Source organism: Molothrus aeneus, chromosome 26 (genome assembly GCF_037042795.1).
Source record: "Molothrus aeneus isolate 106 chromosome 26, BPBGC_Maene_1.0, whole genome shotgun sequence".
Taxonomy (NCBI): Eukaryota; Metazoa; Chordata; class Aves; order Passeriformes; family Icteridae; genus Molothrus; species Molothrus aeneus.
The window spans coordinates 1455758-1479478 of record NC_089671.1 but is presented as its reverse complement, the minus strand read 5'-3'; the positions used below and the strand labels follow the sequence as shown (position 1 = coordinate 1479478).

The following is a 23721-nucleotide window of genomic DNA, read 5'->3' as shown; positions in this document are numbered from 1 at the left end:
CAGAGCATTGGGATTGGATACCTGGGATTTCCAAAGGCAAATTTCCCCTTTTTTGGAATAGAATTCTGAAGTTTTACTCCCTTTTTCAGTGGCATTTCCTTCATAACCACAAGCCTCCAGGACACAGAGCTGTCAGATATCATCTCCCAAAAAAAAAACCCTGGAGCCAAAACCGGCTCTGCCACAGCTCTGATGGCGTAAGGGACCACGGCACAGCCCCTGTGTGCTGCCCAGAGACCCCCAAAGGAGCAGGAATTGCCATGGAAAGCTGCAGGGCTCGTTCCCAGAGGAGCCCGACGCTGATTCCTGGGATGCTCCCAGCCCTGGCTGTGCCACCGCGATGCTGGGAGGTGCCGGGAGATGCCGGAACGGGACCCAGCTCCAGGTGGGGCAGCATTCCCGGCCCTGCAAACAGGCGGGCATTGTGGGAAGTGCCAGCCGTGCCCCTTCCCGGCTCCTTGGAGAGCTCAGCATTCCTGCCCCGCATTCCTGAGCCGCGGGGAAAAGCCCTGGAATGCTGCAGGCGGGCGGGGTGGGCAGGGGAGGAGCAGCATCGCCCATGTGGGGTGGGAGGATGGCAGCCAGATGTTCCCGAGGCATGAAAAACCCACTGGGAGCAGCTGGAATCGTCCTTTGTCCCCCAGGGATCTGCAGCTCCACGGTGGCGTGGAGAGCACAGAATCCCAGGATTATCCAGGCTGGAGAAAACCTCTGGGATCATCGAGGTCACCCTGCAAACATCAAATCCAACGTGGGAATGTGGGCCCTGGATCTGCTGGATCCGAGCTCTGGGGGAGCTTTGAAGGGAGGAAATCCTCAGTGCAAGGGCCAGGGACAGGGGAAAGGGTTCTGCTGGGAAGGGAAGAGGGTTTTCATGGGAAAAGGGTTTTCCTGGAAAAAGGGTTTTCCTGGGAAGGGAAGAGGGTTTTGATGGAAAAAGGGTTTTCCTGGGAAGAGAAGAGGGTTTTGATGGAAAGAGAACAGGGTTTTCATGGAAAAAGGGTTTTCTTGGGAAGGGAAAAAGGTTTTGATGGAAAGGGAACAGGGTTTTCATGGAAAAAGGGTTTTCCTGAGAAGGGAAAAGGGTTTTCATGGAAAAAGGGTTTTCCTGAGAAGGGAAAAGGGTTTTGATGGAAAAAGGGTTTTCCTGGAAAAAGGGTTTTCCTGGGAAGGGAAGAGGGTTTTGATGGAAAGGGAAGAGAGTTTTCCTGGGAAAAGGGTTTTCCTGGTTTTGCTGGGAAGGGAAGTCTTGTTCCTCACTCCAGGCATGGCTTTAGGCCTCCCAAGGAGACCACCAGGAGGATGGGCTGGCTCTGCTCCAGCAGAATATTCCCAATGGCCAGGAATTGCCAAGGAGGAAGGACTGGGTTGTTGACTCCTCCAGGAAACCAGGGAAAGCTCTGGGAAGCCACAGGAGCTGTGCCCTGGGAAGGGGGAGCCAGGAAATCTCTCAGTTCTGTCAAAGTCGTGTTGGTCCCAATGCTCTGTGGAGCAGTTTGGGGTCACAGCCCCAGCTCGTGCTGCTTTTCCCACCCCAGCTTGGGAATGGCACATCCATAAATCCACACCCTGGAATTTGCTGGTGTTTTTTTCCCAGAGAAACAAGAAAATAAAGTGTTTAGTGATGGGCAGCGCTGGGAAAACGCAGGGACAAGGAAGGGTGAGCTGGGAATGAGTTCCCACAGGATGGCTGCTCCCTGTTCCCAGGGCCTGGCCAGCACAGTAACCTCTGCGAGTCCTCTGACCTTCAAATACCCTCCCCAGCCCAGTTAAATCCATATAAATATATGGAAATATGGGAACAAAAAGCTTTTTCTTTCCAGTGCTGAGAGTGCCAAGTGCTGCAGGAGCCAATAAAGAGCTGCTGCTCCAGGGAGCTGTGGCAGGTAAAACACAAACAGCCCCAATCTTTCCCCAAAACTGCAGCCAATCCTCAAATTAAAAAAGAAAAAAAGAAAAATAAAACTAAACCCAAGCCCCAAAGCCGAGGTTTGTAAAAGAGGAGGAAAATGTGGTTTTAGCTCTTGCCTGGTGCTGGATCCCAGGCTGGGAAGGAGCACTGGGAATCCTCAGAGGGAGCTGGAGCAGGGATGGGGAGCCCTTGGGGACACTCCTGTGCTCTGGGGACAAAGGGACGCGGAGCAGTCCCAGCTTGGCATTGTCCCAGAACACGGGGAGGATCTGCTGCCACCACAGCCCTGGAGTCTGAGCCCCTCAGGCCCTGAGCAGAGCGGGCGAGGCGGGAGCAGCTCCCAGGAGCAGGGACAGGGGCTGTGCCAGGGAGGCTCCGGGTGCATGTTCCAAAATTCCTGCTCTGCAGGAGCAGCCCGGCACTGCAGGGGCTGCCCGGGGCACTGAGGGTGTCCCCATCCCTCAGAAAGGAGCACAGCTGGCTCTTCCCCACCAGCTCTGCTTGACAGGGGCTGTTTGGGCTGAGCTTGGACTCGATGCTCCCGGAGTTCTTTTTATGGAGCCACAGAGAGAGGGAGAGCCGCTCCAAGCAGGAGCAGTTTGGTACCTGGAATTCTCTGCCCGCTCCCAAGAGGCTTCCCAGCAGCCTGGGGAGGAGCACGAAGGCAGGGCTGAGCTGTGTTTTGTGTCACTGTTTGCTCAGTGACACGGGCACAGAGCTTTAAGTGCCATGGCCAAGGTCACACGGGACACCTGGGAGCTTCCAGACCCTGCCCCATCAGCCAGGGAAGGGACACAGCCTCAAAGCCCACAGCAAATGTCAGATAAACCCCCCAAAATCACCACAGAGGGGACAAATGATGAACCCCAGGAGCCAAACCTGCTCCACAATGGGACAGAGACAGAAAATCCCAATTCCTGCCACGCCAGAGTCTGGATGGGCTCAGTGTTTGACCCTTAAACCAGGGTCAAACACTTAATGCTAAAAGGAGCCTTAATGCTAAAAAGTGTCTAAAAGTGAGCTCCCAAAATCACCACAAAGGGGACAGGTAAAATGATGAACCCCAAGAGCCAAACCTGCTCCTCAATGGGACAGGAACACAGAAAATCCCAATTCCTGCCACGCCAGAGTCTGGATGGGCTCAGTGTTTGACCCTTAAGCCACTTAAAAGGAGCCTTAATGCTAAAAAGTGCCTAAAATGAGCTCGGCTGGGGAGATAAATCCATTCTGTGAACCCGCCAAGGTGCCTCAGCCCCCACCTCTGAGGAAAAGGCAGCAGCAGCCCCCGGGCTGAGCTCTGAGCTGTGCTCCGAGGAGGAGGAGGAGGGCAGTGATTTAGTGTCTCTCCCTTTCTCTCCCCACACTCCTTGCCTCCTGCACAAGGATCCATTGAGAGGCTGCAGAACAAACGTTCCCTTATGCGGCTCCAAAAAACTCCCGGGTCGGTTTGTGTGAGGCAGCTGCCCCGGAGCTCGCTGTGGTTACTCATTAACCGCGGCTCCCAGGGCACGGGAAGGAGGAATCAACTTAATAGGCCCTAAAAAAAAAAAAAAAAAGAAAAGAAAAAAAGAAAACAAACCAGCAATGAAAATAAATAAATACATCAGGATCAGGTGTCCTGGAAAAGGACGTGTTAAAAACAGGTGGCCCCGGGTGGGCTGAGGGAGCAGGGGGACAATGGCACCGAGGGAAATGTGTGGGGACAAAAGGGGACGATTTTAAAGGGGAGGGAGGACAGAGGGGACAGAGAGGCGCTTGTGCTCCGCAGAGAGGGGTTTCTGTGCCCGGGCTGCGGGGCGGGATCCGCTCCCCACCCCAGCCATTCCCTGCTCCTGAGCATTCCCTGCTCCTGCCCCCGGCGTTTCCCAGGAGAATGGGGGCGGTTTCGAGGGGTCGCTCCCTGCCCCTGGCCGGGAGAGCCCCGCGGTGCCCTGTCCCTGCATCCAGATCCTGATCCTGGATCCATCCCCACCCTGCATCCCGCAGACCAGGAGCCTCCTCCAGCCCCAGGTGCTGCCCTGGCCATCACCAGCTCCTTCACCTGCTCCTCCTCCATCCCTTCCATGGAAAACACAACCCCTGGGTGCCTTCATCCCTCACCTCCCCCAGATGTGGATTCTGGGGAGAAAGGCGTTCCTGGAATTACAGACTAGGTTGGAAAAGCCCCCTAAGATCACCCAGTCCAACCTCCCTGAGCACTGCCAATGCCACCACTGCCCCTGTCCCCAGGTGCCACATCCACACGGTTTTCAGTCCCTGCAGGGATGGGGTCTCCAGCACCTGTGCCAGGGCAGGACAGCCCTTCCCACGGAGCTTCTCCCAGTATCCAACCTCAGCCTCCCCTGCTGCAACCTGAGGGTGTTTCCCATTGTCCCATCCTTTGTTACCTGGACAAGAGCCCGACCCCAGCTGCATTTGTGCAGCCCCTGGGCTCACCTGCTCCATGGACAGGGTGCTGTCACAGACACATTTTATGACAAATCCTTTCCTTAGGATCTTTTCTCCTGAGAAGCTTCAGCTTCCCCATGTTCTGCTGCTCTGGAATGTGATTTGGAGAATTGTTTACCCAGCATGTGAAATTGCTTTTACTTGATGACCAATGACAGCCACTTGTGTCGAGGCTGTGAGCAGCCACAAGATTTTATTATCACTCTTTTTCATTCCTTGCAAGCCTTCAGATTAAATCCTTTCTTCTATTCTTTTAGTAGAGTTCTAATATATCATTTTCTTTTATTTTAATTTGTACCATAAAATAATAAATCACTTCTGAAACGTGGAGTCAAGGTTCTCATCCCTTCCCTCATCCTGGGACCCAGGTCCAGCCTGTCCCCAGCCTGTGTCCCCGAGGTGGAGGCACCTCCCTGCCAGCCCTGAGGCCACAGGAGAGGGAATTCCTGACACCTCCATGAGATCCTCAGGGAGAACCACAATTAGAGCTGGAATAAAAAGCTCAATATTGCTGGGACCAGAACGCTGAGCTCCCTGCCAGGCCAGCCGGTGCTGCAGGGGAGCAGGTACCCGGCGCTGGAGCTCCTGTGGGATGAGGAACATCTGGAGCTCAGAGGCACAAGGCAGCCTTTGTGCAGCTGGGAAAGGCCGTGCCAGAAGGCAGCACTTGTTTGGGACAGCTTCGGGGAGAGGGGGAGGGAAAAGGAAAAAGGAAAAAGAGCAGAGGGAAGGAATCTCAGCCTCCCCCCGGCCCATTCCCACCTCCTCCGAGGGGCTCTCTGCATCCCTTTCCCCGCGGGAATCCCTGTGGGCAGCACCGTGGGGCTGGTCCTGGCTGTGTTAAACAATCAAATGAAATCGTTTGGGTTCCTTTTGGCTCTGGGAGGGCCATCATCCCCTCCTGGCTGGCGGCATTCCAGCAGCAGGGATGTTTCCCTGCTGGGATTATCAGATAGCCTGAGCTGAGAAGCGCTGATCAGATGCTGATCCCAAGGGTTGGTGTCCCTAAGGAATATCCCAGGCACAGGGAGCTTGGGAAAAACGGAGCTGAGGATTCCTGTGGAGGCTCCTGATGCTTCTCCTCGTGGGATCTCGTCCTGCTGAGCACAGACAAGCCTGGAACCTGGAATTTGGGAATTTCACACCTCTCTGGAGCCGCTGCAACCCGGGATACGCAGGGGTTTTTTGTGGGGGGGGAGGTGGCTTTGGTCACCTCAGAGGGAAAAACGTCTCCAATGAAATTGGAATGTTCCAACGGTGGCAGAGGCTGTGGACTGGGAGCTGGAGTCCATGAGAGAACTGGAGCTCACTGGGAGGACTGGGAGCTCTGCCCACACCTCCCCCAGGGACAGGGGCCTCATCCCATCCCAGGCTCTGCTCCAAACCTCCGAGCGCTCCATGGATCCAAAAAGAGCTGGAGCTGCTGCTGGCTGCACCAGGGGAGGAAAAAATCCCCAAAATCCCCCCAAAATCCCCCCGAATCCCTTTGTCTCTTCCACCCACCAGAGCTGCAGAGCAATTACCGAGCCCCCGGGGGTTTCACACGCAATCGAAATCGCAGGGGCCTCCTCCTGCTAACACTTCATTTGTTTAATGACTCTCCAGGCCCGGGGGGCTCCTCGGTGTCAGCGTTCATCTCCCTGCTCTCCCAAGGATTTCATCTCCGCCCAAAACTGGGGGGTTTGGTGAAATCCTCGCCAAGACAAGATTTAAGAGATGTCCCCCAAATTCCCGGGCTCTCTGGCCTCCAGGGACACACCAGCAATGCTGGATTCAGGGAAAGGACCTGCAGATCCTCCTGGATTTGTGTCCATCCTCCAGCAGAGATGAGCTGGGATAAATTAGACCAGGAAAAGGAAAGGAAAAAGCCAAATATGTTGTGAGCTGTGATTTGTGTTTGAAATCCAACCCCACTCCTGCCAGCCTGGCCTGACACATCACGGGGGGAGGAGCTGGGATGCCCCAGCCTTCACTGGACTTTAAACCTTGGGAAAGAAAGAGAAATAAAAAAAGTTTGGGAATGCTGATGGTGTGTCCTGGGTGGGGGGAGCAGCACTGGAATAGCAGGATGGGGGGTTCAGTGGGATTGGGGTCCTGGAGGAGATGTGGGGTTCAATGGGATTGGGGTCATGGAGGACATGGGGGGTTCAGTGGGATTGGGGTCATGGAGGAGATGTGGGGTTCAATGGGATTGGGGTCATGGAGGAGATGGGGGTTCAATGGGATTGGGGTCATGGAGGAGATGGGGGGTTCAATGGGACTGGGGTCCTGGAGGACATGGGGGGCTCCAGTGGGATTGGGGTCCTGGAGGAGATGTGGGGTTCAATGGGATTGGGGTCATGGAGGAGATGGGGGTTCAATGGGATTGGGGTCATGGAGGAGATGGGGGTTCAGTGGAGGCTGATATCCCAGAGCAGTTGGGATCCTGGAAAAGATGGGGTCCTGGAGAAGCTGGGGGTCCTGACAGAGGTGGGACCCTGGAGGAGATGGGATCCTGGAGGAGATGGGAGTTCTGGTGGAGTTGGGATCCTGGTAGAGATGAAGGTCCTGGGGAAACTGAGGGTCCCAGTGAAGTTGGGATTTTTGAAGAGAAGGGGTTCCTGATGGAGGCTGGGGTCCCTGGAGGAGCTGGGGGGTCCCTGGGAGAGCTGGGGGTCCCTGGAGGAGCTGGGGGTCCCCGGGACACCCCGGGCTGTGGGACATCCCCACCCCAGCCGTTACCAGCACCTCCCTCCATTGTTTCCCAGCCTGTGTTTTTCCCTATGACCTCACCTTCCCTTGGCTCCTGCTGGTGATTTTATGGCAGGGAAATGATTCTGCAGCCAAAGGAGAGCAGACCCAGGGCTCTCTTCCCCCCCAGCCCGGGTTTGTTTCTGCCCCAGGCACAGCTCAGGGACCGTGTGAGACGAGCTGGGAGCTCCGGTCAGGAACGTTTTCCATGTTCCTGCAGGAACACGAGAGGCAGCAGCCAGAGGTTGAAACAATTCCCCCCCAGGAACCAGCCCTGGACACAAAAGCTTTTCAGTTATCATCAGCATTTTGTAAGATTATGTTAAAATAAACCTTCAGGCTCCATTTCCTGCTCTGGAGATCCCCCTGGCAGGATTATGAGGCACGAAAAACACTTCCCAGAAATCTCAACCAAGGCCGCACCAGGAATGTTTCCCCCCTGTTCTCACACAAACCCTGCACGCTGTAAAAGACTCAAAACAAGAAATGAGGCACTAAAATGGGAGCTGGGCCAGCTGCAGATCCCACAGCGGGGATTTTCCCTCTTTTCCCATTAGGAACAACCCTGTGGGTTGAAGAAATGGAGTTGGAATCCTTCTGGGACCGATGGGATTTCACCTTTCCCACCTCACACAGCTCCTAAGGAAGCACATGGAGAACATCCCCCTGAGGTGGCACAGTGAAAATGAAGGATTTCAGGTAAAAGAACCAGGAAAAAGGGAAGCAGGAGCTCATCCGTGGATGAGCGATCCCAGGAATCCAGCAGGGACACAAGCACGGAGCTGTTCAAGGGCTGGTTGACCATGCAAGACTAAACAAACCTGCTGAGGGAGAGCCAATAAATACCTGAAAAATAACTGGAATTCAATTAAAAGTTGGGATTGTTCAGCCTGGAAAAGAGAAGAGTCTGGAGAGACCTCAGAGCCCCTTCCAGGGCCTGAAGGGGCTCCAGGACAGCTGGAGAAGGACTGGGAACAAGGGATGGAGGGACAGGACACAGGGAATGGCTTTAAACTGACAGAAGGCAGGGAGGGATGGGATATTGGGAATTGGGAATTCCTGGCTGGGATGGAACGGCTTCCACTGCCAGATATTGGGAATTGGGAATTCCTGTCTGGGATGGAATTCCAGAGCAGCTGGGGCTGCCCCTGGATCCCTGGCAGTGCCCAAGGCCAGGCTGGACAGGACTTGGAGCACCCTGGACAGTGGAAGGTGACCCTGCCCATGGTGGAACCGGATGGGATTTAAGGTCCCTCCCAAGCCAAACCATTCCAGGATTCTCCAAAATCTCCTCTCCAAACTCAATAACCCCGCACACAACATCTGCCCTGGCAAAAGCACACCCTGAGCCCAAATCCTCTGCGTTCCCCAGGGCCAGGCTGGGGCTGGAAGGAGGAACCTGCAGGAGGGGATTGGGGCACGGGAACGCAGCGCCTCCAGGGGGATTTGGGGGCACGGGGGGGCTGCGAGGGGCCAGGGAGCATCGGGAGGCTTCAACTGTGGCGCGGCTGCCAAGGCCAACAAAGCCGCGCACGAAGAATAGAAGTCATTGATTCGGTCTGCAGCTCGGGATTGCTGCCGTGCCGAGGGAGGGGCGTGTTATAAATTATCAAATCATGAGCCAAAAGTGATCCAAAATTTAGCAAAGATTTATTAATTTGTCTGCGAGACCAAAGTTTGGTCTTTGAAACCATCACGGCCAAAAAGAGAGCGTCAGGCCCGGGATCGGCGCTGGGTGAACCTGGACGTGACCTCCAAAATGCCAGCGTCTCCCCCGTTCACCCTCGCAAGTTTTTATACAGTTTATTCTGCCCGAGGCAAAGATGACAGAATTTTCTTTGTGTCTCTTCACATGCAGAGCTGTTGCTTTCCATGTGCAGAGGTGGACAAAAGCCTCGTCCAGGTGTGTCCTCAATCGACTCCAGAGGAGCTGCGTATTCAGATGTATCAGGGTGAAAGCGATAATCGCTTTCGGGTGGTCCCTGACAACTCGGGAAACCAGGGATCATCGCCCTGGAAGCTTCTATTCTTACGTTAAATCTTAACGTGTGTACGGGAACCGGATGTATATGAACAGGACACTGCTCCTGGCCAGGATGGTCAAAAGACATGGTTTGGATTTGACAATATTTTATACCATACATTAATAGCATGAATTATCACTGCCATATACTGCAGGCGGGAGGTGCGATCCATCCCTGTGTGCGGCTCGGGGCTGCTGCCGTGCCAGGGAAGGCTGAAGGGAGGGAGGGAGGGAGGTGCGATCCATCCCTTCCCAGCGGTGACTCAGGTGCCGCGATCCGCCCCGGGCGCGCATCGCGCACGGCGAGCGGCTCCAGCCGCGGGGCTCATAATGGGATTATTGTTCCCTTTGCGTGCAAAGCCTCGCTCGGGGTTGCCGTCCCCGCCCTGCCCTGCAAACCGCAGCCGCCTGCGCCTTCCCAGCCCCCGGCACGGCACGGGCCGCCCGGCCCCGCTCGTTCCTGGCATCCCCGAGAGCCGTTCCTGTGCCCTGAGTCACCGCCGGCTGCCGGGGAGCACCGCGAGCAGCTGGGAGGGAGACAGGGGACATCCAGCCCCATGGGACCATCACAGGGGACATCCAGTCCCATAGGGACCATCACAGGGGACATCCAACCCTACAGGGACCATCCAGCCCCACAGGGACCATCCAGCCCCACAGGGGTCATCCAACCCTACAGGGACCATCACAGGGGTCATCCAGTCCTACAGGGGTCATCACAGGAGACATCCAACCCTACAGGGACCATCCAGCCCCACAGGGGACATCCAACCCTACAGGGACCATCACAGGGGACATCCAACCCTACAGGGATCATCCAACCCTACAGGGACCATCACAGGAATCATCCAGTCCAGCCTCTGCCCAGACACCCCAAGAATCCCACCCTGGACCTGGAAGGGAAAAGGGAGAAGGGAAAAGGGAAAAGGGAGAAGGGAAAAGGGAAGGGCACTGCACACCCATGAATCCCTGATGATGAACACAGGCCCTGCTCCCAGCTATCAGCAGCCTCCATCCTCCACTGGGGATCAATTCCAGCCCAGCTCATCCCTCCTGGCTCCAGAGGAGCTTCCCTGGGGATTCCTCCACCACCTCCTCAGCAGCCACCGATGGTGCCGGTCCCAGGCAGCCCCTCCATGGTTTGGCCTCTGAAACACAAAAAAAAACCCAACCCAAACCCAGAATAAAAGCAGAAAAATGCACCCAGCCCTGCATTCCTGGGCTTTTCCACAGCCACGGAGCTTGGCCAAGCCCTGGGAGCAGCAGCTCCTGCACAGGCAGCAGCAGAGCCTCCAGTGCCAAGCACAGCCACCCCCGGGGCTGGGAGGAACTGGGGGATTTCCCATTCTTTCCCCATTCTTTTCCCATTCTTTTCCCATTCTCTGGTCGCCCCGTTAATCAGCAGGGCTTGGAAAACCCCAAAACATCCAAAAAACAGCAGCAAAGGGGCCACAGATACAGGCTGGGGGTTGGGGTGGGAAAGGAGAAGAAAAAAGAAAATAGAAAAAAGAGAAAAGAAAAAAGAAAAAAGAAAAAAGAAAAAAGAAAGGAAAAGTAAAAGAGAGAAGAGAGAGGAAGAGAAGAGAAGAGAAGAGAAGAGAAGAGAAGAGAAGAGAAGAGAAGAGAAGAGAAGAGAAGAGAAGAGAAGAGAAGAGAAGAGAAGAGAAGAGAAGAGAAGAGAAGAGAAGAGAAGAAGAGAAGAGAAAGGAAAAAGGAAAGGAAAGGAAAGGAAAGGAAAGGAAAGGAAAGGAAAGGAAAGGAAAGGAAAGGAAAGGAAAGGAAAGGAAAGGAAAGGAAAGGAAAGGAAAGGAAAGGAAAGGAAAGGAAAGGAAAGGAAAGGAAAGGAAAGGAAAGGAAAGGAAAGGAAAGGAAAGGAAAGGAAAGGAAAGGAAAGAATTTATTTGGAGGGTTTGAAGTTTTAACTGGAGAGGGGTCACAGCTTAAGTTTCCTTCCAACCACTCCTAAAATTTATTCTGATTTTAAGATCAAACTCAGGAATCTAAAGGTATTACTGAAAAATCAGTGGGGGGGGGGGGGGAGAGATCCCCAGCTAGAATTTGGTATTTTGTGTGTGAGCAGCTCACAGGACATTTCCAACCCCTCCAAAGGCTGAGTCTTCCCCTGGAAGGGGTGGAAAGGGGGGGATGAACCTTCCCTGTGCCCAGCAGGAGCTGTGATCCCGGGGTTCCTCCCCTTTTCCATAGCAGGGACACGGGCTGGGGGCCCAGGGCCATCCCCAGGATCCCAAATCCCCTCTCCAGCCATGGGGTCACTCCCCCAGAGCCCATCTCCATGTCCCAGGCCGTGGCTGGGTGTTTCTATCCCCTCTGCTCCCAAATTCCACTTTTCCATGGCCATTTCTTGTCCCCAGGGACAATCTCAGTCCTGGCCCTGTGGCAGCTTCCCCTCACCCCAAGGAATGGGGAGATCATTTCATTTTCCTCCAGAGGACAAACAGAAAAATGGGATTTTCCTCTGGGATTTCTGCCTCCCTGCCTGCCTGCTCCTTCCCAGGGCTCCATCCCCATCTGGCCTGGCTGCATCCAGGCAGGATTAAATGCTTGATTTGGCATTATCTCCCAGAAATCTGATTACAAGGCTGCCTCCAACTCTCTAATGGGGTTTTTTTTTGTACCAGCTGGCACCAAACGCCGGGAATTAAACCAGGAAACGTCCCTGACAGGCTGGAGATCCCCAAGCCGTGGACATCCCAGAGGATTTGAAGGTTTTTAAGCTGGAGACAGAGAGCTCAGAGCTTTCCAGAGCCTCCAGCGTGGGTGGAATTAGGGAGAGCGCTGGGAATGGGGCACTGGGAGGGCTCTGATCCCCAGCTGTGGCAGATCCCTTCCCTCTCATGCAGGGACAGCTCTCACCTTTCCAAAAGAGGGCCTGACCCCCCCCCATTTATCCTGCCAAAGGCTGAATTCCCAAATTTCCCCTGTGCCTGGAGGGACCCAGCTCAGCCCCGCAGTTCCAGGGATGCACACCCAGGGTGAAACTGCCTCTCCTTGGCTTTTCCCTTCTTTTCCCAGCCCCAAGGAAGCTTTCCCAGCCAAGAGAGGACCTTGGAAAGCCAGGAGCAGCGAGGCTGGAGAGAGGAAACCCAGCAGAGTGCAGGGAGGAGGAGCAAATCCGTGGATTTATGGCATGGGAACAGCTCCGTGCAAACTCCATTTCCCATTTATTGAAAGCAATCACAGTTAAAAGGTCAAATCCATCAGCAAACAGGAGCTTTGGATCATCCAGAGGGACACACAAAGGAAATCCAGCCAAAAAAAAACAAAAAACCAACAAGGACTGAACAAAATGGAGAGCTCAGCTTATTCCAGCCTGTTCCCTTTGTGGGGACCAAAGGTGGGTCTGGAACATCCCAGCCCCGGTTCCAGAGCAGCAGGAGGCAGCCAGGGGATGCAGGTGATGCCCCAGGAGGGTTTGGGGAAGCAGGGACACGGGCTGGGGGTCCAGGGCCATCCCCAGGATCCCAAATCCCTCTCCAGCCATGGGGTCACTCCCCCAGAGCCCATCTCCATGTCCCAGGCCGTGGCTGGGTGCTTCTATCCCCTCTGCTTGGCCCTTTTCAGGGAGTTCTGATTGCTGGAAGCAGCAGCTGAAAGCCAGAATCCCTTGGAAGCCCAGACAGCTCCACATGGAATTGCATGGAAAACACTCAAATCCTCCTTTCCTGGGGTTTTTCCCGTAGAAAACCCCAGAGCATTGGACACAGCACATTGGAGCAGTGCCCCTCTGAGACACATTCAGGAAAAAATGACATTTCCCTCTTGCAGAGATCCCAAGAAGATTCATCTTTATTTGCCTGGACCATCTCCATGCATCCAAACCAATTCCCTGCAGTGCTCCTGAGGAGCAGCAGGATGTGGGAGACCTGTGATGCCACGGCTCATCACCGTCCCAATGCCTTCAACCTTCCCAAAAAAGGGTGCAATTCCACACTCCATAAGGAGATTGCTCCATTTCAAGACCCCAGACCAGCCTCCACACGGGGCAGGGAATTCCCAACCCCTGACAGAACAGAGAGGATCAAAATCCCAAATGCCTTTCCCCAGAGAAACCAGCCCAGCATCATCCACCGCCCCTTCCAAGAGGAAAAGCAAACCAGGATCTGGGAGGAGCCACCCATGTTTGTGCTTGGAAACCATCGCCAGGAGCTCAGAGGGGAGGGGGAGATACAAAATCAGAGGAAATCAACACCAAACCAGATCCCAAAGTTCTATGTACAGATCCAGTCCCGGGCCAAGGCGTGCGCGGCTCCCGATCCCGCGGCGCGGGCTCTGCTGTGTCCTCTGGGAATGCAGCCCTGCCCTAGCCCAGCCCCACATCCAGGGACATCATCACCACAAAGCCCAGGATGGACGTCCAGGATGCCAATTTCCCGTTGCCACTGCAGGGAGAGGGGACAGGGGAGTGTTGGGGCAGGGAATGCTGCTCGTGTCCCATCCCAGCCCCGATGATCCCAGCCCTCCTGCCCATGGGGAGGGAGCACAGCAACCCCACGGCTGCATCCTGAGCCCCCCAGGATCCCAAACCCCATCCCCATGGGGTAACTTTGCCCTTTTCTCTCAGTTTGCTGCCTGGAGGATTCCCAGCCCCTCCATCCAGCCAAGGAGCAGAACCCATCTCTGTCACAGACACATTTTATGGAAAATCCTTTTGCTAGGATTTTTTTCTCCTGAGAAGCTGAGAGGCCTCAGGAACAAAATGTAACCAATGGTTATCTGCTGCTGTGGGATGCAACAGGTGCATCTGGGATTGGGCTCATGTGGTTGTTTCTAATTAATGGCCAATCACAGCCCAGCTGGCTCGGACTCTCTGGTCAGTCACAAGATTTTGTTATCATTCTTTTCCTTCTCTGCAAGCCTTCTGATGAAATCTTTTCTTCTATTCTTTTAGTATAGATTTAATATAGTTTTAATGTAATATATATCATAAAATAATACATCAGCCTTCAGAAACATGGAGTCAGATCCTCGTCTCTTCCCTCATCCTGGACCCCTGCAAACACCACCACACATCTGCACTGTGCAGCCTTGGCTGGGTGTTTCCATCCCCTCTGCTCCCAAACTCCCATTTCCCACAGACCCTCCCTGTTCCCAGGGGTAACTGGGACCCCCCCATTCCCTGGCATGGGGAGGGAGCACAGCAACCCCACGGCTGCATCCTGAGCCCCCAGGATCCCAAACCCCATCTCCATGGGGTAACTTTCCCCTTTTCTCTCAGTTTGCTGCCTGGAGGATTCCCAGCCCCTCCATCCAGAGCCCATCCCCACTCCGCAGCCTTGGCTGGGTGTTTCCGTCCCCTCTGCTCCCAAACTCCCCCTTCCCACGGACCCTCCCTGCTCCCAGGGGCAAGTGGGACCCTCCCACAGGTGAGGGGGGCCTCACCTGGTCTGTGCCTCGGGAATGATGTCGTCCATCACCACGTAGACCATGGCTCCAGCAGCGAATCCCAGCGCGTAGGGCAGGAGCGGCTCCGCCAGCACCACGGCCCAGGCGCCCAGGAGCCCGGCCAGGGGCTCCACCATCCCACTCAGCTGCCCATACCTGCCAGAAAAACAGCCAGAACACGCCTGGAGAGCTGGAGCAGGGCTGGCACAGCCATCCCAAAGGGGTCAGGGGCTCACATCTCCCCATCCCTGCTGTTCCCGGTGCCCGGGAGGAGTCAGACACTGCCACACCTGGCCAAGGCACCTGGATTATGGCACCAGGAAAGGGTTGGACATAACAATTTTGATCATTTCCCAGCTGAGTTTTCCAGGCAGGATCTAATTCCTGCCCCCAGCAGCTCTGTGGGATTTGGGGATCCAGCTCCAGGGCAGAGGGAACACTTCCAATCAGCACAACTCAGCCCCAAAGAGGACACCTGGCCACTCCTCCAGGACACCACGTCCTGCCCACTCCTTTTCTTTCCCTCTAGGATTGTTCACACCTCTGGACCATGGGAAATCCTTTCTCAGCAGCAGCAATCCTGCTGCAAGTCCCAGCCCTTAAGGAGGTGGGTGGGAGGAAAGGAAAACAAAACTTTGGAGCAGTTTGGGAGCCTCCCCCTCCCTCTATCCATCAGCAGAGCAGGGCAGGAGCAGGAACGCAGCTCCTGCTCCCAGGGTTTGTGCCCTTGGCTTTTGCACCTCAGGGAAAAGGGGGGAAAATAGAGGTGGGGTTGAAATGCAGCCTGAAGGGAAAGAAAAATGAAGTGACGTAAAAATTATATAGTAGTAATAATAATAATAATAATAATAATAATAATAATAATAATAATAATAATAATAATAATAATAATAATAATGGCAGGGCAGGAGCTCAGCACAGGCACTGAAATGGGATGTGGTGATGGTTGGGATCAGGGATTCAGGGCATGGGATTCAGGGATTCAGGGATCATGGGATGTGGTGATGGTTGGGATCAGGGATTCATCCCCTGGGATGTGACCTGTGGGGATCAGGGATTCATCCCCTGGGATGTGGTGATGGTTGGGATCAGGGATGCATCCCTAGTATGTGATGGTTGATCAGGGATGCATCCCCTGGGATCCAGGGGCTGGGATCTGGGCTTGGAGGGCGTGGAAGGAGCAGGACAGTGCTGGGGAGCTGCAGCACCCCCAGCAGCAGAGGGAACACAGCGGATCCAGAACGGGGCTGGATGTGGGGGCTCGGAGGCAGGAGGGGCTGGTGCCGGCTCCTTTCCCTGCAGCACAGGCAGAGCTCACCAGAAAGCTTTCCAGGTGGAAAATCCAGCGCCACGCAGGGGCAGGCTGACAGCCAGGCCCTCTGGGAAGTTCTGGATCCCAATCCCAATGGCTAAGTTCCTAAAAAAAGCACAAATAGATCCATTTGTTTATGTTAGGGGGGCAAAGCTCAGCCTGGGATGGGCTGCTGGGATAAAGGGACACGATCAAGGATTCAGTGGAAGAGCTCCCAGCCCCAGTGCCCAAATTCAACAGGATCCCAGCAAATTCCATCCCCCAAGAGCTGCAGAGCTTCCACCAGCTCCAAGCACCAGCCCACGGAGCAGCAGGGAGCAGATGGAGGAGAGGAGATTTGTCCTGGGAGGCCCTGGAGGGATTCCAGCCCCAGGATTCCTGGAGCTGCAGCATTCCCAGTGCTGCACCTGGAGCAGCATTCCCAGGAGATGCAGCATTCCCAGGAGATGCAGCATTCCCAGGAGCTGCAGCATTCCCAGTGCTGGCACTGGAGCAGCATTCCCAGGAGATGCAGCATTCCCAGGAGCTGCAGCATTCCCAGGAGATGCAGCATTCCCAGTGCTGCACCTGGAGCAGCATTCCCAGGAGCTGCAGCATTCCCAGGAGATGCAGCATTCCCAGTGCTGCACCCGGAGCAGCATTCCCAGGTTTAAGGGGGCTCAGCTTCCTCCCTCCTGGGGGGCTTTGCCAGAGGGGCCCCAACAGCCACAGGGCTTTGCCTTCCCTCTTTTTTTGCTTTCCCTTTTTTCCCCTTTTTTCTTGCTTTCCCTCTTTTCTTGCTTTCCCTCTTTATTTTGCTTTCCCTCTTTTTTTTTGCTTTCCCTCTTTTTTTTGCTTTCCCTCTTTTTTTTTGCTTTCCCTCTTTTCCCCCTCTTGCATCCCATGGAAAGGGAACACTTGGAACCTCCGGGGTCAAACTCAGCAGAGGGGAGCGCAGGGCTGTCCATCAGTCACGGAATCCCAAAGTCCTGGAATGCTTTGGGTGGGGAGGGATTTTAAATCCCATCCCGTTCCACCCCTTGCCATGGCAGGGACACCTTCCACCATCCCAGGCTGCTCCCAGCCCTGCCCAGCCTGGCCTTGGGCACTGCCAGGGATCCAGGGGCAGCCCCAGCTGCTCTGGGAATTCCATCCCAGGGCCTGCCCACCCTCCCAGGGAAGGATTTTGTCCTCATAGGGAGGAATTCCCTCCCTGAGCAGCTCCCATTGGGTTTCTGCTGGAGCTGTGCATGGCTGGGGTTTGGGATTTTGGGGGAACGTTCCAGGCACCAAACGGGGCATCCCAGGCTCCCCACACATCCCTGTTCCACCCCGGGAGCCTTTCCCCGCCTTTGCTGGGCTCTGTTGGTGGCACTGGGGGACACCAAGAGTGGCACCAGCCTGGGGGGCTCCAGCAGGGAGGGGTTGGGCTCTGAGTGATCCCCAGAGAGACCCCAGAGCCTCTCCCAGCTCAGTTCCTGCTCCCTTTTTACACCCCCTCGTTTCCTATGAGTAAAATAAGCCCGGTGAGAAAAAACCTCCCTGGGTTGTTTGAACTTCTCCCAGGGTTTACAGAAGAGGGGAGGGCCAGGGGGAGAGGCTCTGGGTTTCCCTGGGCAGGACAGGCCCTCACAATCACAAACATTATTCCAGGCAGAGAGAGGGAGGACGGAGGGGGAAAACCATCCCTGCAGGAAAACACTGGAGCCGCTGTCTGGGCTCTGGGGCTTTTTTTTTTCCCCTCCTTCCCTGGCTCAGCACAAAGCAGCTATTGCTGCTCCTGGCCACAACAAATTAGCAGGGAGGGAGCTGTGAATGGAGGGGTCTGTGTGGGAAGGGTGGGGAGCTCCCCCCCCATCCCAATCCCACCGGGAATTGGGACCCCCAGGCTGACCCCCGAGGGGCAGGAGGAAGGGATGGAATGGGGGGAGATCCAGGAGAAACCATCAGGGGTTTGGCCCTGCTCTCCTTCCCACACACCCCCCAGGACAATCCATGTGGGCTCCTCAAAACCAGGAACAACCCCAGGACAATCCGTGTGGGCTCCCAAAACCAGGAACAACCCCAGGACAATCCGTGTGGGCTCCCCAAAACCAGGAACTCCCCAAAACCAGGAACAACCCCAGGACAATCCATGTGGGTTTCCCAAAACCATTCCCAGCCCTACAGCTGGGGCTGCCATGAATGCCCAGCCCAGGGCAGGATTTTATCCCTTTTCCCAGGACATGTGGGTGTTCCCATGCTGTTCTCGTGCTGTTCCCGTGCTGTTCCCGTGGTGCAGCCTCCATGTGGGACACACACAGAGCAGAGGCCACCTCTGGCCCTGCTCGTGGAGCTCCTTGGGGCAGGAGGGACCTGCTGGGCTCAGCACCACACTGGGAACGTCCCCTGACATCTCCTGGCCCCCATTTCCTCCCTGTCCCCACAGGATCTGCTCAGCAGGCCCCATTCCCCAAGGGACCACACATTCCCTGCCACCAGGGACACCCCAGGGAATGGGAATCCTCCCTGCCAAGGGAACACCTGAACATTCCTAATGCCTTCCTCAGGCCACTGCCCCAAGGGGGCCACCCCTGTCCTGGCCAAGAGAAAGAAAAGGGAGGATTCACCTCCAGTGCTCCAAATAAATCCATCCCAAGGGATATCCCACCCCAAAGGACATCTCATTCCAAGATATACTCCATCCCAAGGGATATCCTGACACAAGGGACAGCCATCCCAAAGGTTAGACCATCCCAAGGGATATCATGTCCCAAGGGATATTCCTGTCTCAAAGGACACTCCATTCCAACGGACATCCCATTCCAAGAGATAGTCCATCCCAAAGGATACTCAGTCCCAAGGGAACCTCCATCCCAAGGGACATCCTGTACCAAGGGACACTCCCATCCCAAGAGATAGTACCATCCCAAAGGACGTGCCATCCCAAGGGATACCCCATCCCCTGGCATATCCTGTCCCAAAGGACATCCCATCCAAAGGGATATGCTGTCCCATTGGATGCTCCATCCCAAGGGATATCCTATCCCAAAGGACACTCCCATCCCAAAGGACACTCCTGTCCCAAAGGACACTCCTGTCCCAAGGGACAGCCCCATCCCAAAGAGCTGCTGCATCCCAAAGGATGTTACCATCCCAAAGGACAGCACATCCAAAGGGGTAGTCCTGTCCCACTGGCCATCCTGTCCCAAGGGATATTCCCATCCCAATGGATGCTCCCATCCCAAGGGATACCCCAAAGGATATTCCCATCCCAAGGGATACTCCATCCCGAGGAATGTTCCCATCCCAGGGCCGTGCCTCAGCTCACACCTTCCCCCGCAGCAGCAGCAGCAGCAGCCCCGGGGCGGGCAGGAGCAATCAAAGCCCCATTGTGTCATTGTGCCATTGTGTCCAGGGGAACAAAGGCGCCTTTTGACGGGAATAGGTGCGGATCCTTGGAAGGCTTCCCCCGGCCGCTGCAGCGGGGGAATACATTGTTAAAAACACAGCACGGAGACACAGCCCGGGGACACGGGGGACACGGCCGTGAGCCACCAAAACCCGTGGGGTGAAGGGTTTGGGGTCCCCAAAGAGAGGAGAAGAAAGGTGGGGTACGGGGTACAAAGGGGGGGGACGCAGATCCCATCTGGTCGGATTTTTGCCACCCCTGGAGGTGCCCAAGGATGCGGCACTCGGTGCTCTGGGCTGGTGACAAGGTGGGGATCAGGCACAGGTTGGGCTGAGTGACCTTGGAGAGCTTTTCCAGCCTCGGTGATCCTGGGATTCTGTGGATGGGACGGGACAAGCTGCAGCTCATCCCCAGCCTAAGCACATCCAGGGAAAAAATCACACCAGACTCTGCCTGGGGATGCGCCAGAGCGTCCCCAGGCTCTGTCACCAGCACAGAAATGGCACCTGGGTGACCCCTCCAGTGGGCACAACAGCCTCCGTGTCCTTGGAAGCATCAAGGACCCAACACACACTGGATGCGTTGCCTTTCCCAGCTCTGCCTCCACCTCCCTGTCTGTAGAACCGGGGTGGTGACAGCCACGGGACAGCCACGTCCCCCAGAACTGCCCCAAACCAGGCACAGAACCCCCGGCACCCACAGGTGGGGTCTGCCCTGCCCTTGGCTCACCCTGCCATGCAGCAGAGCCCAGATTTTGGGAAGAAAAGGTGAATCCATGCCCTGCTGCTGGGGTTCCCCATGGAACATCCCAGGCTGGAGCTCCTACCCCCCTCTCCTGCCAACTGCTCCGGCACCACGCTGAGAAACTCCAAGTTCACTTGCAAAAAAAAAAAAAGTTGGCATCTCTGCATATTTGCAAGGTCAAGGCACAGAAAGCCTTCTATAAGCCTAAAGCCTTGTTTTCAAGGGCCTATTCTTTGAGGGAGTGATTATGAAAGCAGGCTACATATTCTTAACAAGCCCCTTTTCACTCGGGCTTTCAGTTCCCCGCAGTGGAGAATGTGCATGTGTATTCTTGCATGGCAGCCCTTCCATACTGTTGGGATTGTTATCGGGCCCTGAAAGGCCCGATTGTTTGTGGCTGCTGCGATTACATCACGGCTGCCCGCGGGCCGCCCGCCGAGGTGTTTGATCAGGGCTGCAGGTGGGAAGGAGCTCACGGGGCCCTTTCCCCAGACCTGCCCTACCTGTTCGACCCTGTTCCAAACAGCTGCTGCCCTGTTAAACCCTGCTCCGCAGAGCTGCTCCCCTCTTCAACCCTGTTCCACACAGCTTCTCCTTCCTTCTGCTCCCCTGTTAAACCCTGTTCCACACAGCTGTTCCTCAGTTAAACCCTGCTCCGCAGAGCTGCTCCCCTGTTAAACCCTGTTCCACACAGCTGCTCCTTCCCTGTTCTCTCCTGTTAAACCCTGTTCCACACAGCTTCTACTTCCCTCTGCTCCCCTGTTAAACCCTGCTCCACAGAGCTTCTCCTCAGTTAAACCCTGCTCCACACAGCTGCTCCCCCGTTAAACCCCGTTCCACACAGCTATTCCTTCTCTGTTCTCCCCTCTTAAACCCTGTTCCACAGAGCTTCTTCTTCCCTCTATTTCCCTGTTAGACTCTGTTCCACACAGGGTTTAACACCCAGCTGCTCCTTCCCTCTGCTCCCCTCTTAAACCCTGTTCCACACAGCTGCTCCCCTGTTCTCCCCTGTTCCACACAGCTGTTCCTCAGTTAAACCCTGCTCCACACAGCTGTTCCCTCTCTCTGCTCCTTCCCTGTTCTCCCCTGTTAGACCCCGTTCCACACAGGGTTTAACACACAGCTGCTCCTTCCTTCTGCTGTCCTGTTAGACCCTGTTCCACACAGCTGCCCCTTCCCTGTTCTCCTCTCTTAAACCCTGTTCCACACAGCTGCTCCTTTCCCCAGTTAAACCCTGTTCCACACAGCTGCTCCTTTCCCCAGTTAAACCCTGTTCCAAACAGCTGTTCCTTCCCTGTTAAACCCTGTTCCACACAGCTGCTCCTTCCCTCTGCTCCTCTGTTAGGCCCTGTTCTCCCCAGTTAAACCCTGTTCTGTCACCGTCACAGCTTCTGAAAAATCCCTTTGCCCAGGGTTTTTTGCTCTTGGGAAGCTGAGAAGCCTCGGAGAAAAAATGAAAACAATTCTTATCTCATTTGCTTCTGCTGTGTTTTGCTGCTTTTGGAATGTGGTTTGGACATTGTTCACCCACAGGTGATTGTTTATTGGTTTTTGCTGTGAATTGTTTTGACTTCATGGCCAACTGGGGCCAAGCTGTGTCAAACTGTGAAAAGAGAGTCACAGGTTTTTCATTATTATATTTTTAACCTTCTGTCTTTATCCTTTCTGTATTCTTCAGTATAGTTTAGTTTGGTATTCTTTAATATAATATAGATCATAAAATAATAAATTATTTTATGATTAATTAATAAATAAACTCTGAGAACACGGAGTCAGATTCATCATTTCCTCCCTTTGATGGTGGTCTCAGAAAACACCACAGTGCTCCACCAAGCTGCTCCTTCCCTGTTCTCCCCAGCCTCCTGCTCCAGCAGAGTGGGAAGAAACAACCCCAATGTCACCCAGCTGTACCCCAGGCCACCCCCTTAAACTTTAGCTTTCATATTCATAATGCCTTAAATTTTAGCTGTTATATTTTCCCAGAGTCTGCACTGCACTGGTTTGTAACTCTGAATTTCACATAAAGTGGTGTCAGCAGCTCTCCTCACAGCTCAGTCACACAGAACAATCCTTCTCCAGCCCCAGAACTAAGGAGACCAGTGCACCTTCAGCCCCAAAAATGCCCAAAAGGCCCAAAAAGTGCAAACAACAGGGAATTGAGGGGAGCAATCTGTGAGGATGGGACTGCAGAACCTGGAGCTGTAATGGGACAATTAATCCCAATATGGACATGGACCAAAACTTATAAACGTGTGAAAACTCCTGACTCTGAGCCCATCTTGGGAGCAGCCCTGGCTGGGCTCTTGTGCTGCCCAAAGTGGATCCATTGAGGAGATGCTTTGAATGAATCCTTTTAATAAATAAATTTATTCTGTAACTCTGTGCAGCCTCTGTTCCAGCTCAGCCTTCTCAAGGCATCAATCACCAGGTGAGGCCTTCACCTGCTCCTCCTCCATCCCCTCCATGGAAAACACCCCCTGGGTGCCTTCATCCCTCACCTCCCCCAGGGGTGGATTTTGGGGTGAAAGCCACCCCAGGAACACAGAATTGTTTAAATTTAAGGAGAAGTCCCTGCAGATCACCAGCTCCAGCTGCTCCCCCAGCACTGACAATGCCACCACCGATGTCCCCAAGTGCCACATGCACACTTTAGCTGTTAACCCCTCCATCATGGGGACTCCAGCACTGCCCTGGGCTGGCATTGTCCCAGTGTCCATCCTAAACCTGCCCTGGTGCAGCCTGAGGTGGTTTCCTCCTGTCCTGTCCTGTCCCTTGTCTCTGGGGAGGAGAGCCCAGCCCAGCCCAGCCCAAACCTGGCACAGGAGACCCCAAGGGGAGCTCAGTGAGGGCAGGGAATCCTGCCAGACCCCATGGATGGATCCCACCGTTCAGCGATTCCTCTGCCCTTTCCCAGCCCTGCTCCCTATCCGCCCGTTTCAGGCTCTGTTTGATCTCTGAGTCAGCCTCAGGCACCCCAGGGGTGAAGGTTCAGAAGCACAAAGCCCAGGAGCTCCTTCCCAGTGCTCTGAGCACCAGGAAAAGCTCGGGGAGCCCCAGCAGCTCCTCCAGGAGCAGGAACTTGGCCTGGGAGCTCAGGATCCTGCCAGGCTCCAGCTCCCCAGGGCTGCAGATCAGGTTTGTCAACCTCCCTCATCCTCCTCGCCTTTCATTTTCTGTATGGAATGTGTGATCCAGGCAAGAAATCCCTAAAATCCACCCCTTTTTACCCCCCTTCCCTATTTTTACTCCAATCCCTATTTTTACCCCTATATTCAGCTGGGCTCTGATTCCCTGTGGGTTCTTTCCAGGAAGGAAAATCAGGTTTGTCAACCTCCCTCATCCTCCTCCCCTTTCATTTTCTGCATGGAATGTGTGATCCAGGCAATAAATCCCTAAAATCCACTTCTTTTTACCCCCTTTCCCTATTTTTACCCCCTTCCCTATTTTTACCCCCCTTCCCTATTTTTATCCCATCCCTGTTTTTATCTCTATATTCACCTGGGCTCTGATTCCCTGTGGGTTCTTTCCAGGAAGGAAAATCAGGTTTGTCAACCTCCCTCATCCTCCTCCCCTTTCATTTTCTGTATGGAATTTGTGATCCAGGCAATAAATCCCTAAAAACCACCCCTCAAACCATTCCCCCACCCCAAAGTGTCCCCTTCCACTGAGATTTCGTGGCACACCAAACGACTTCCAATGGGAGATTGAGCAGAAGATGAAGCCCTGCAGCTGGAAAAATCCTGGAATTTTTCCTGGAAAATTCCTGGAATTTTTTTGTG

The 23721-nt window shown here is 54.7% G+C and overlaps 1 protein-coding gene across 2 annotated transcripts in view; it reads right to left on the bottom strand.

Annotated features, from left to right (window-relative positions):
• Positions 1-12902: 12902 nt before the first annotated feature.
• The window catches only part of SLC39A11 (solute carrier family 39 member 11), an 80317-nt gene continuing 69498 nt past the window's right edge, over positions 12903-23721 (bottom strand). For both annotated transcript variants that reach the window (XM_066566024.1, XM_066566025.1), the window contains exons 8-10: positions 15835-15933; positions 14514-14672; positions 12903-13513 (exon numbers count right to left, since the gene is read on the bottom strand). In XM_066566024.1, the coding sequence (XP_066422121.1) occupies positions 13435-13513; positions 14514-14672; positions 15835-15933 (337 nt within the window). In that variant the 3' untranslated portion in view covers positions 12903-13434. The remainder of the gene's footprint in view (positions 13514-14513; positions 14673-15834; positions 15934-23721) is intronic.